The 14793-nt window shown below is 32.3% G+C and overlaps 2 protein-coding genes across 2 annotated transcripts; both read right to left on the bottom strand.

The window, feature by feature from the left end:
- Window positions 563-2718, bottom strand: LOC105157428 (putative late blight resistance protein homolog R1B-17). Its single transcript, XM_020692296.1, has one exon. The coding sequence runs from the start codon at window positions 2486-2488 to the stop codon at window positions 563-565; it is 1926 nt and encodes a 641-aa protein (XP_020547955.1). The 5' UTR covers window positions 2489-2718.
- Window positions 8643-9926, bottom strand: LOC105157427 (putative late blight resistance protein homolog R1A-3). Its single transcript, XM_011073836.1, has one exon. The coding sequence runs from the start codon at window positions 9924-9926 to the stop codon at window positions 8643-8645; it is 1284 nt and encodes a 427-aa protein (XP_011072138.1).

Below are 14793 nucleotides of genomic sequence, written 5' to 3'. Positions count from 1 at the left end.
TTGTTGTTCCTCCAATATTTGCTTTGCCGAATTGACGGAAGAATCGCTGCAATCCTCGAGATGAATTGAGAGGAGCGTGGGTATATCTCCAATACCCCAAGGGATCTCCTCCAAGCACTGCATAAACTCAAGATGAAGTCTCTCAAGATTGGGGAAGTGTAGACTTTCTGCTCTCCACCGCTCTAGGTCATTGTACCATATGATTAGCACTTTCAATCGAGGAAATTGCCCTTCAACTGGACTCCACTCAGGTCCTTTGAATGCATTCCGGTACAATTTAAGCTTTTCAAGATTGGGCAAAATAGAACCAAAGACCGTCATCTTCTCCCAAGGAATACAACAATTTGACAAACGCAATTTCTTGAGTGAAGTGGGGAAGCTGATGTTTGCCAATAGCGACACATTTTTCTCGAAAAGATAAAATGATTCAAGTTTCTGTAGGCGAGCAAGATTTTCTAGACCACCTAGACCACCGCTGCCTTTTTTAATGTAAACAATTCCCAGTTTCTTAAGATTTGGAATTCTATCAAGGACATCAATAGTACACCTAAAATCTCGAAAATCAGCAAGCGTCTGTAGGTTCTCCATGATCACTGAATCCTGGGTAACTATTTAGATGCCTAAGTTGTGGCATATCCCAGATTTCAGACGGGAGTACTCCGGAGGAAAGACTCAAAGTTAAAATTTGTAGGTTCCACAGCAAAGATATTGTAGACGGAGATTCAAATTTCATCTTAAGGTAGCACAATTTAGTGGGATGCAGAAATTCCATATCGTCCACATAGGCTTTCACCCTCAATAATCTCAATCTAACCAGATTCGGATACATAATCCGACAGCCGTCGCACACTGAAAGGCTTGCAAGTGATGTCGACTGTGAGGTAACCTGAACTTCAGGAAGATCCATCCTTTGATCTTCATCGAGCTGAGAACTACATAGGAAACAAAGGCAAATTTCCCACCGGGGCTCAAAAAAATCAATACGTTGCGCTTTTGGTACACAAATCAAACATTCTTTTTGAGATTGTCTCAAGCATAGGTCCCTTAGAAGATCATGAATCCTGCATGTTTTAGCTTTCTTCCCTCCATAATTCCATTTATGAACCAAAATCAGATTCCTGTCAATAAGATTTCTCAAGTATTCCTCTGCAACCTCTTCCAAGGTTTTAGCTCTCGATGGTTTCAAAAATCCTTCGGCAACCCATAATTTTATTAGCTCGGAGGCTTTAATCTCGTCATCTTCAGGAAACATCCGCATATAGAGAAAACATGGTTTAAGATGAATAGGTAAGTTATCGTAACTCAAAGACAATATTTTTAAACAACGGTCATTGTATTCTAAGTTAGAAAATGAGTTTATACTTTTGGCTACTGACTCCCAGTGCTCCAGTATCCTGTTGGAATTTGCAAGCAATCCACCAATCACAACAATTGCTAAAGGAAGTCCATTGCACTTCTTTGCAATAGTCTTACCAATTTCTTCTAATTTCGGATATGGACAATTGTCTTCTCCAAAGGCTTTTTGACAAAGCAAATTCCAACTCTTATCCTCATCTAGAAAATCCATCACATAAGGGCTATGAGAACCTAAAGAAATTGCGACATTTGAAATCCTAGTGGTCACCAGTATTCGACTTCCATTCCTATTATTTGGAAAAAACAAACTTAAATCATCCCAAGCACTGATATTCCACATATCATCCATGACAATCAAATATCTTCTACCAAATAAACTTTTATGCAATCTTTGTCCTAATTCAGCCAAAGTTTCTCTACTTTCTTGGTCTTTTCCATCATTAAGAAGGCGCGCAAGAATTTCCCGAGCACTATATTTTTGAGATATTGTAAACCAAATACGTTTATCAAAGTGGTTCACAACATATGAATTGTCAAAAGTACTTTTAGCTAGAGTAGTCTTACCAATACCTCCCATCCCAGTTATTGGGATGATTTGGAGATCAGGTTCATTTCTAGTGAGCTCGTCCATGACTCGAACCAAGTGCTCATCAAATCCGACCATGGTACTACTCTTGCCACTGGAAGTAAATGCTGTGGATGAACTATCAGGCACAGATACTGCGGGTTGTTGTTTTGAGACATGGGTGCAGTCCTCTTGGATCATCCCCAACTCGTTCATGATGGAGTCAATCTTTTGGATTACTTTGTGTATATCTTGATAGAAAGATGAGAGGGCGGCCATATCCTGACTTTCATCCCGACATCCCTCACCAAGTTGATATACGACATGTAAGTCAATGACATCTTCTGCTTCATCAGCAACAATAGCGATCTGTCTTGCCAGATCTTCCATTTCTAGGCTTATTCTCCCAGAATCAACTTCAAGAAATTCCAGCAAGAACTGAACTTTTTGCTGCAAGGTTTGAAGTTGGTTCCAGTCTAGATGAAGGCGAGTCCGGCGAGCAGGGTGCTGGATATTCTCCAAGACATGCGAAAGAGAAAGTAGAGAGGCATAAGCTGCTACTGCCATTCTGATCTTTGTTGCAATTGCTGGACGAGTTTGAGCAAAGAGATTACAGAGAATGTGAATGATTATGGTTTGTGCAAGTCAGCTAGCAACTTGGCCCTGATTGGGTGAGTGTGAAACGACGAAAAAGTCAGAAGATTCCCTCCAAATGGATCCAATTAATAATGTTCTTATCAAATTAATAATTACTTTTTACATGATTTTGTGTATTTGTTGTACTAATTCGTTATTATTTGAACTACTTAACTTGAGAATGATATTTTACTTTATTGTAATCAAAACATACATTTATCCAATCAAGAAAAAATTAACATAATTTAAGATGAAAATATGTAGCAAAAGAAAAAAAAACCTTCGTACTATATAATATAAGGGCAATTGTTTTCAAATATTTAATTCACTACAAAAAAAAAAAATTAAATTATTTCCTACACTATAAATTACTACGCCTTACAAGTGATGATAAATTAATAATATCTACAACAGTCAGACAAAATCGAAGCGAAAACTTAAGTTGGACCATGCATGGGTAATCAACATTAAACATAATTTTACCTGTGGTTAAAATATTTGCTATTGTTCTTAGTTGTAGTTAATATTTTAGCATCTCTTGTTTAAAATATCAGCTGATCAAAGCCATTGCACAATCTTGACTAATTGGTATTCACCATATTTTTTACTTTATAGCCATGGTAATTACTCATAGTAAAGAAATTGAGAAATAAAGAAATACTTATGGTGAAGGTCAAGTGGAGTCATCACTCTCCAAGGGGTTAGTTGAGCTGGTATTTATTCTTGGAAGTTGAGGAGAACATGAAAGAAAAATACCCATATTTATTACCTGAGCTTGTAAGTTAGTTAAATTTTTAGGACAAAATTTTTATTATGAGGGGAGAATTGTGACATTCTAAAGATTATAATACATAATTATAGGATTAATTGGTAAATCCTTATGAAACTTAGTGATTAGTAAATAAATTATACGTCACAATTAGAACATAATAATAACTCACATGGATTAAATTGGAGTTCGTTATAATATTTAGGTACAACTTATATTAATTAAGAAAATTCAGGAAGGACGTAATTGATATTTTGAGAAAAATCTAATTAAATAAATAAAATAAAATAATAATATTATTTATATATATATATATATTAGTATATATATATGAAAGAGAGTTGAGAGTGGGAGGTGGGGGCCATCAACCCCCACCGCCTCAACACTCTTCAGTCTTTTTCTTTCTTCTTTATACACACACATACACAACACACACTGCAGAGCACACAATTGAAAAATTGCAATTCTCTGTCGCGAAAAAAAAAAAAGGAAGCCGAGGTATGGAAATTATATTTTTAATTTATATTAATGTGTATAATTATAATATTTAATTAGTTCATTTATTAAATGTTGTTTATATTGAGCGATGTACTATTTAATTGGAATATTTTATGAGTCTGGCTAGTCAAATTAGTGTAGAATTGAATATCAAATCAGATATAAAAATAATATTTTTGGTTCATTAGATTATTAAATTTGTTAGATTTAAATATTACTATTGTTAATTTATACAATTCCATCGGAATTATGAACTAAATACGCAATTCTACATATTATTTTTTAATTAAATTATATAGTAGCGAGGAATTGATAGAAAATTCATAGAAATATTCCAAAAATTGTATTTAAGAATATTATGTTATTAAAGAAGAAAAATGAGGTTTTTAATGATAACCTAATTTAGGGATGTTATTGAAAACGATAGTTATAAATATATACGGGGTTTGGTTAAACGAATCCCTACGAATTAAATGATAAAGTATAGGTATTTTTATGAAGACTAGAGTGTCTAGTTATTAAGAAGAACTAAAGCGAAGATTTATATTTCGGTAGAAATAAAATATAAAAAAATTATTAGAAATTGTGCGAATAATATTTAATATTTTATTTAAAAGAAATTATGATATTCACAATATATTAATTGAATGCGTTATAACTCACTAAAATACGGGGGTAAAGTGAAAGGACCAAACCATTACCTATTGAGTAGATAAAAGAATTGTAAAATCGAGGTAAGTAAATAATTAGTATTACCTATATATATTTTCTTTATTTGTGATATTGTTGTTATATAAATTTGTGATTCATGCTGAAGTCGGTTTATCTGAAATATATGAGTGGTGGATAATTTAATTTGATGGACGATATTGTATACGTGAAATGAGAATATACAATGGTATTATGTTTGTTGTATGATGTGTTGGGGGTGTATAAAAGTGAGAATATATTGGTATAGTTGCTTACAATAATGGTGATATATGAAAACGGGGGAATAGTGAAAATTGAATATAATTGTGATGTGAATACCTCTTGATATTGTTGAAAGCCTGTAAGGCAAAATGAAATGAAAAGAGCTGTGATGCGATATGAGAAAGAAATAAAATGAAAAGAGCTTTGATATGATGTGAAAAAGATGTGATATGAAAAGAGCTATGAAGCGATAAGATTGTTGAGCTAGCTGTCAAGGGGATTCACTTGAACAATATAATAGTGAGGTTGAGTTGATGGGAAAAATACGATATCACCTTTTGATAAGCAAATTAGGAAAAAAGGGAGTTTAATTGGTTGTTTTATTGCGGGTTAGATATGTGGTGCAATGAAGCTGATTATGTTAGAATAAAATTGATTATATTCTATGCATGTTGCCTACTTATCTTGTTTAGGGCTATATTTGATATATATATATATATATATATATAGATAGAGCTGGTTATTTACTTACTGAGTGGCAGACTCATTCCTCTACTGATATTTTTTTCAGAAGTAGACTTTGAGGTGTCTGCCTGTTGAAGGCTAGGTCCAAACACTATATTCAGTCATGTTAGGCCAGTATGCAGTTTTTTCCTCATTGTTGGTTAGAATACAAATCACATTTTGTTTGTGTAAAGAGAACGTAAAAGCATGGGGATTACATATGCATATTGATTAGATAATTATGTGCATATTGATTAGATAATTATGTGCATATTTATATATATGAATACAAGGTTACTTTAAGTATAACGTTTAAGAAAAATTTAGCCCTAGTAGCGATAGAGGGTTCTACAATTATACTATATTATTATTATTATTATTATTATTATTATTATTATAAATAAAAGCATGAATGGCCCTAAAAGTTTTTTTATTTTTTGATTTATTTAAATTAATCTTATAATAATATTATTCCTAAGGATAATATACTAATTACTTCTTATATTTATTATTTACTCTCATTAACTACTTTTTTCAGGGAAAAATATATTTTTAATCCGTTAAATACGTCTAATTTTGATTTTAATCCTATAAATATGCCCAATTTTTATTAACTCCAATAACTTACAAAATTGTTTAGATTTAGTCTGTTTGAGGGTTTTCTACTTTTTTTTGGCCAAAATTTTAAATTTACTTGGAACTTGCCAACGTGTAAATTAGTTGGTCCAATTTCCGATCAATTAACCACGTGTAATGCCACATGGGAGAGTACGTGGCTTGTATGCTAACTGGGCAGACCCTTCTCTCTATACAAAACTAAATTCATTCAAAAAATTTGAAAAAAAATTAAAAAAAAAATATTAGGAAAAAAAGTGAACTTATTACCTTGTAATCTTGACAGGAATGGAACCTCCTTCTTGGATTTTGATTAGTCCAAGAAGTCTGAACTATTGTCTTTTTTTCACAGTAACAAAAAAGTGGTCCTTCCATGGAAGAAGACATTGGAGTCGAGAGATAAAGGAGAGAAATGGGTTTGTGCAAGCATGGAGAGAAGAATATATATTTTGTTGGTTAGGAAAAGTATTTTGGAGGGAAAAATCACATTTCTTCCTATCGAAAGATGGCTAACTTGTCTTCCACCTAATGATTTTAGCCATATAGGATTATAAATCAACAAAAACGCATCTAGGTGTCTAGCCATATCACTTTTTCGGCACAAATTATAAATCCAATCCATCGAAAGACTAAATGTAATCAATTTTATAAGTTACTGAAGTTAATAAAAAATGGACATACTTATAAGACTAAAACTAAAACCGAGCATACTTAACGGACTAAAAAATTATTCTTCCCTTAATTTCACATTATTCATATTTACTCATTAATTTCTTGTCACATTATACTTATTTACTCATACTAATCTATTTTTTTATTATATACATAATATGATAAACCTAGATAAATAAATATCCTTATGATATATCACGAAATAACTAAAAAAATTCATGAAAATTGAAAGGATTAATACATTGAGAAATTTTCTAGCATAAATATAAATGAGAATTAGTTGGATCATTTTTCATATTAAATAGGTTAGATGATAAAATAAATATTTTGAAGAGTAAAATAGGTTAAAAGAAAAATGAGAATCAACTCATTTTATGTAAAAAGCATTTTTTGTAGTAAGATCAACTAAAATATAATTTAAACATTTGAGATGTAATCTTTTTCATTCATCTATAATATAATAGAACAAAATGTCAGTGTACAAAATTTAATGTACGCGAGGAATTTGATTTGTACAAAAAAAAAATATCAAGACTTAAATGTTATTCCTTAACAATCAAGTTATTAACAGAGATATAAGAACAATCGACTTGACACATATTAAAATTTAAATGAAGTACGATTGACCAATCATTTTCAAAAATAATAATTCAAATCAAATAGACTATCAAGTAAATTTATAATTTGAACTTAAAATAATTTTCAAAAAATATTATAGATAATATATTAGTATATTAAGTAACTCAAGCCAAAAAATATATAATAAATGTATGGAAGTTAAGCACGGACTTCCTTTTATAATATATTTTTCTTTTTGCATTTATAAAGATAACATTTATCAAGCATCTAAAGTAAATATTAAATATTTGTTAGTTTACATTATAAAACTTACTTAGGGGCAAAACACTTTTCATGATTTTTAACTATGATTAATATTTTGACTTCGCTTACTGAGATCACTGCTAATGGTTATTGTATAATTGTGCATAATGATTATTTACTACATTTTTTTTTTTTGGCTATGGTGATTAGCCATGACAAAAACTTGTGTTTCTTTTAGTGACGTCAACCCAACTTTTTGTAGTAATTAATGACATTGTATGAATTATATTTGGTTTCTCTTGTATTATGGTGAAAAGATATTAATGTTGTGCAAATAAAGAATAATATTAGTGACATCTATCCTTGAGTACACAAACTTGAAAAAAAGATGTAATAAAACTGGTGCAGATCGCATCAGTGACATGTTATAATAAAATCATAAAAGATACAAAATAAATAATAGGAACATCAAATATTGAATCAACTAAAGGGGGAAGAAATAATTAAATATAGAAAAAGTTGCCAATAAAAGTTTTAATAATGAAGGAAGATCAATGAGGTCATGTGGCAAATAAATTAACATTCAATTGTTATTATCCCCCTCTTTTTCTAAAAATTCTTTGTGAGCTAAGTCGGGTCTTAGTGACCGAGAGTGTGGAATTTTGTAATCTGAAAAATCAAGATGTTGTTGAGGTTTGTGGTGGTGCAACTGTGCGTCAGTTTGCTTGTGGGTGCGATACCTAGTGACGGTGTTTCCTTTAAAGGTTTTGGTTCTAGTTATTATGAGCCTTTTTCATTACTATATTGTTCTTCTCATTATTACTCTATTTTTGTTCATAATATTATTGAAAGTTTGTAATATTGGTCTGTAATATCTAAGGAGTTTTGTACTCCATTTATGTAATAGTTGATAGGTAATTTTGAGAAGAAAATACCACGATAAGTTTCTACTCTCTACAGTCTATATATATATATATATATTTTTTTTTTCTTTCTATCAAATTAACTCAAACATACTATTTTATAAATAACCCTTAAATACGGAATAGATGAAAAAAGTTAAATGTCATGAGAGTTAATAAACTAATTTTTTAAAAACAGTAACAATATTTAACATAATAACTACAGTAGCACATATAACCAATAAATTCTAAAAATAGTTTGGGCATTTGATGTAGCTACTCTTCTTACATAAACTGTAAAACTGAAATAGTATTACTGAGTAACTCTGACTACTTGTTCTTCCTCTACATAAAGTTGGAGGGTCTCATTTCCGAAGCTTTGTTGTTCCTCCTATATTTGCTTTGCCGAATTGACGGAAGAATCACTGCATTTCCAGAGATGAATTGAGAGGAGCGTGGGTATATCTCCAATACCCGAAGGGATCTCCTCCAAGCACTCCATAGACTCAAGATGAAGTCTCTCAAGATTGGGGAAGTGTATACTTTCTGCTCTCCACCTCACCAGGTCATTGCATACTATGATTAAGACTTTCAATCGAGGAAATTGTCCTTCAACTGGACTCCACTCAGCTCCCTTGAATGCATTACGGTACAATGTAAGCTTTTCAAGATTGGGCAAAACAGAACCAAAAACCGTCATCTCCTCCCAAGGAATACAACAATTTGACAAACTCAATTTCTTGAGTGAAGTGGGGAAGGTGATGTTTGCCAATAGCGACACATTTTTCTCAAAAAGATAAAGTGATTCAAGTTTCTGTAGGCGAGCAAGATTTTCTAGACCACTGCTACTTTTTTCATAGCGAATAATTCCCAGTTTCTTAAGATTTGGAACTCTATCAAGGAAATCAATTGTACACCTAAAATTTTGAAAATTAGCAAGCGTATGTAGGTTCTCCATGATCATTGAATTTTCGGTAACTACTGGGTGAGGTAAATCAAAATGTCCGTCTGAAATTAGATGCCTAAGTTGTGGCATATCCCAAATTTCAGACGGGAGATTTGCTCCAATGGGAAAACTCAAAATTAAAGTTTGTAGGTTCCACAACAAAGATATTGTAGGTTCAAAGTTCAACGGCATCACATTGTTCATATAAAGGTAGCGCAATTTAGTGGGATACTGAAAGTCTATATCAACGCCCATATGGGAAACTGCTTTCACCCTCAATAATCTCAATCTAATAAGATTCGGATACATAATCCTACAGTCGTTGCACACTAAAATGCTTGAAAGAGATGTTGATTGTGAGGCAACCTGAACTTGAGGGAGATCCATCCTTTGGACTTTGGCACAAGAACTACATATGAAACAATCGTCATTGACCTCGCCCTCAAAATCAATACATTGCGCTTTTGGGACACAAATCATACATTCTTTTCGAGACTGTCTCAAGCATAGGTCCCTTAAAAGATCATGAATGCCGCATGTTTTAGCTCTCTTCCCTACATCCTTCCATTCACGAACCAAAATCAGATTCCTGTCAATAAGGTTTCTCAAGTATTCCTCTGCAACCTCATCCAAGGTTTTAGCTATCGATGGTTTCAAAAATCCTTCGCCAACCCATAATTTTATTAGCTTGGAGGCTTTAATCTCGTCATCTTCAGGAAAAATCCGCATATAGAGAAAACATGGTTTAAGATGAATAGGTAAGTTATCGTAACTCAAAGACAATATTTTTAAACAACGGTCACTGTATTCTAAGTTAGAAAATGAGTTTATACTTTTGGCTACCGACTCCCAGTGCTCTAGTGTCCTGTTGGAATTTGCAAGCAATCCACCAATCACAACAATTGCTAAAGGAAGTCCATAGCACTTCTTTGCAATAGTCTTACCAATTTCTTCCAATTCCGAATATGGACAATTGTCTTCACCAAAGGCTTTTTGACAAAGCAAATTCCAACTATTGGGATGATTTGGAGATCAGGTTCATCTCTATTGACCTCGTCCGGCGAGCAGGATGGAGGATATTCTCCAAGACATGGGAAAGAGAAAGAAGAGAGGCATAAGCTGCAACTGCCATTCTGATCTTTGTTGCAATTGCTCTACGAGTTTGAGCAAAGAGATAACAGACAATGTGAGTGAAATGGTTTGTGCAAGCCAGACAGCAACATGGCCCTTCTTAATATGTGAGCTGAAGCATACAGCCCTCTAATAAAATGAATTTTGCAACAATTGTGATTAATTAATTTGTCAAATTGAAAAGCACCGTTTTCGAAGTTATAAATATTCATTAGATGTAGTGTGAAACGAGGAAAAGTCAGAAGATTCCCTCGACTATAACTTACACAATTAAAACATCTATTTTTCTTAAAACTTTTCATAAAAATCAACATTAAAACTATATAGCTCAATAATTGCATGAAAATAATTGATTTAGTAATAGAAAAACAAACAAAAGTAAATAGATATACAGAAAGATAATAGAATCAATAAAGCTCGCAAATTTTTCCATGAAATAATATATATTTATTAAGGACATTTCTTAAAAAAAATTAATAAATTGCAAGTATTTGTAAATCACATAATAATTATTATATTAGTACTTAATAAGTAAAAAGTTATTATTAATTATAATTTTCAAAACAATTCAAAGTTTGTAAAATATTTATAGCTTTTAAGAAATAGCTTGAAATGACTTAAATTATTCAAGAAAAAATAAAAAAAAAATAATGTATTAAGAAATAGCATAGATATAAATAAGAATTAGTTACATCACCACATTGTCATGTTAAAGTAAGTTAAAAAACAACAAAAAATAAATTAAATAAATTGCCATGTAAATCAAATATTTCAATTGAAGGATTAAATGGGGATCAATTAAATCACGGGGAATTTATTTAAAAAATACAAAAAAAAAGAAAAATTAGAAAAGTAATGTATTTTGTAAAAATTTTAAAAAGTAAGTGGCACCGCGGTCAGTTTTTTATTTAAAAAAAAAAATTTTCTATGTCACCGCGGTTTACCACCGCGGTGACATTGTTTTTTTTTTTAAAAAAAAATTTAATATGTCACTGCAGTTCAAAATCGCGGTGACAAAGTTTTTTTTTTTAAAAAAAATTATTTTATTTCACGACGAATTGCTGCCAACTTCTCGTTAAAATTTCGGTACCATCATGGCAAGTTGTCAACCATTAAATATATCGTTCGACTCCCCTTGCATAATTCAAGCAATTTTTATGTTTTTAATTCTCATTATTTATAAAAAATATTTACTTACTCTATGTTTATGTTACCTAAATATGATAAATTAACTTAGAATTTAACTTTCAATAATATTTTTTGGTATAGTGAAACAAATTAATAAAGAAAAATAGTTGATAATTGATTACCTAAATATGTGTTGAATTTTACTAATTACGAGACTATTTTAATATTTTCGTAAAGTAGATAGCTAAATTATTAAACAACCTGTCCTATTAGACTCAAAGTATAGTTTTGCTCCGATTTGGCATTTTATTCTATTAGACTCAAAGTATAGTTTTGCTCCGATTTGGCATTTTATTCCGTTAAGTTATTAGGGATTCAAAATAGCCCTTCATATTTTAAAATGTGGCTACACTTTGTGCAACACATTGATGGACAACAGATTGAGGCAAAGGAGAACCAACTTTGCGGTCAAAATCCTAATTGATTCCTAGTGACTAAGAAAGGGGAAATATCATTTTTAGTCATATAAATTAGGTCATTTTCATTTTTGATCTTATTCATAACAGAATTAGTATTTTTAGTTTCGTAAATTATAAAAATTAACACTTTTAGTTCTCATTTATTTTTCCATCAACAATTTAACGTTGTCGGTCACGTACCAAGTACGTGGATGTTAAGTATTTTTGGCTGAAGGGAATATTGGTCCTTATTCCAATAGTAGCATATAAATGCTTCATTTAACCTACTTAATTCACTTGTTGAAGATATAATTTTTTATATTGCTTATACTTGACTTCAATTTATAGAAATATGGGAAGGATGAGATTCAATTTTTTGTAAAACATGAGAGAAATCCCTCTTTCTTTGCTATAATTTCTTTCAAAATTTGCTTTTTCCTCTTGAAATATAATTATATTTCCCCCTAAAAGTGGTCCCAAGTTGAAAAACTTACCAGATTTCCCTTCAACAAGAAATCCTCCTGAAATATAATTCTATTTCCATTAATTTCTAAATGAAAAGGGTGCATTTTGCCGTCTTTTTTATAACATGAGGGTTTTTTTTATTGCCTATAAAAATATCATGGGGGCATTTCGAGCTATTTTCACCAATTTTATGCATATCATTTAGAACAATTTTACTCACCCTATTTTCTTGATATATTGTCAGCCATCTATACACATCAAAGTGATTGACTATATATGGATGTTCAAAAATGCTTCTAGCTAGAGTAGTCTTATCAATACCCCCATTCCGACGATTGGGAAGATTTGGAGATCAAGTTCATCTCTAGTGAGCTCATCCATATCATGAACCAAGTGTTCATCAAATCCAACCATAGTACTATTCTTGTCAATCGAAGAAAGTATGTCTCATGATCTGACCGACAACAAAGCTATGGGCTTTGTTCTTGCGGGTCGGCCCATTCGTCTTTGACCATCATCAACTCATCATGTGGCTGCTCTCTCATCCTTCTGTCAAGATATCGACAAAATTATCAAAAAGATTGATTTCATCACGGAAAAGTTGATGATGGTTCAAGAGGAACGGGTTGACATCCTAGAACAACCTCCAATAGTTTCTGCGTCTATGGGTTCTACCGCACCTTCTTCCTGTGACAAGAGTACTATGGTGGGATTTGATGAACGCTTGCTTCAGGCCGTGGATGAGCTTACTAGAGATGAATTTGATCTTCGGATCCTCCCAATCGTCGGGATAGGAGGCATTGGTAAGACAACTCTAGATCAAAATGCCTTTAACCATCGACTTATTTTCTATGGCTTTGATATACGCATTTGGTTTACAATATCTCAACAATATAGCGTTCGAAAAGTTCTTCTAAACCTTATATGTGCCAACATAATCGAAGCTAGTGATGCAGGTGAACTAGACCTAATTAAATTAGAAGAATGCTTTCACAAACTTTTATTTGGTAGAAGGTATTTGATTGTTATGGATGATTTGTGGAGTATCAAAGCATGGGAAAATTTTGAAATGTACTTCCTAGATAATACGAATGGAAGTCGAATTTTGGTGACTACTAGGTTGTTGGATGTGGCTCGTCCTTTAGGCTTTGACAATCATTATTTCACAGTGAACTTTTTAGACAATGATAAAAGTTGGGATTTACTATGTGAAAAAGCTTTTGCACAAAAAAGTTGCCCTTATCCACATTTGGAAGAAATTGGAAGGAGGATTTACTATGTGAAAAAGCTTTTGCACAAAAAAGTTGCCCTTATCCACATTTGGAAGAAATTGGAAGGAATATTGCTAGATGTTGCTGCGGGCTTCCTCTAGCAATTGTTGTAATTGGTGGGCTCCTTGCAAAATCCAATCATACACGAGAATATTGGGAGTTTGTCGCAAAGAATGTAACCTCATTTGTCAATTCTGGAGATGATGATCATTGTTTAAAAATATTGTATTTGGGTTACAATAGCTTGCAGAAACATCTTAAACCATATTTTCTTTATATGTGAGTTTTTCCTGAATATGATCGGATTAAAAAGTCTCTCAGTTGATAAAATTATGGATCAATGAGGGGTTTCTAAAACGAGTAGGAGGTAATTGTGTGAAAGAAGCTGCAAAGGAATACTTGAATGATCTTGCTGACAGAAATCTAATTTTGATTCGTGAATGGACGTGTAGTGGGAAAATAAAAGCATATGGCATTCGTGATATTCTAAGGGAGCTATGTTTCAGAGAACCTAAGAGAGAACACCTTATCCGTGTCCCTAAAGCACAAAAGATTCATGTTTCAGTACCGATCAGTGATGATACATGCTTTCTGTGTGGTCATTGTGGGGAGAGCAGTACGATACATCTTCAAGAAGTTTGTGTTGGCTCCCAATCAACCAAAGTTGTGAGTCCATCAGTGTGCTGTTAAGTTGTGAAGATTGATTTGAAGAAGAAAATGATAACCTGATTCAACTTAGAAATCCCAAGTTGAGTTGGAGAAGGATAACCCGATTCAAAGTTGAGTTGGAGAAGGATAACCCGATTTTAAGTTGAGTTAGAGAAGGATAACCCGATTCAACTTAGAAATCCCAAGTTGAGTTGGGAAAAGGATAACTCATGGCTATATATATACTACTCTTATTAGCATTGTTTTGCAGAGTAGAGTAGAATAGAGTAGAGAGAAAAGAAAGAGTTGAGACGAGGGTGAGTGTTGTCTTTCACGTGTGGTGAAGACTTGCATACAAGTGTGTGTGTGTTGTACTCCTCAATTTTCCTCCTCTTTGAGTGTTTTCTCCTGGCTTGGTATCGCCCCCAGACGTAGGATTTATATCCGAACTGGGATTAACAAATTCGTGTGTCTTTTATCGCCTTCATATTCCGC

Source organism: Sesamum indicum, linkage group LG3 (genome assembly GCF_000512975.1).
Source record: "Sesamum indicum cultivar Zhongzhi No. 13 linkage group LG3, S_indicum_v1.0, whole genome shotgun sequence".
Classification (NCBI taxonomy): Eukaryota; Viridiplantae; Streptophyta; class Magnoliopsida; order Lamiales; family Pedaliaceae; genus Sesamum; species Sesamum indicum.
The sequence above is the reverse complement of the archived record's forward strand: the minus strand, read 5'-3'. Positions and strand labels throughout refer to the sequence as shown.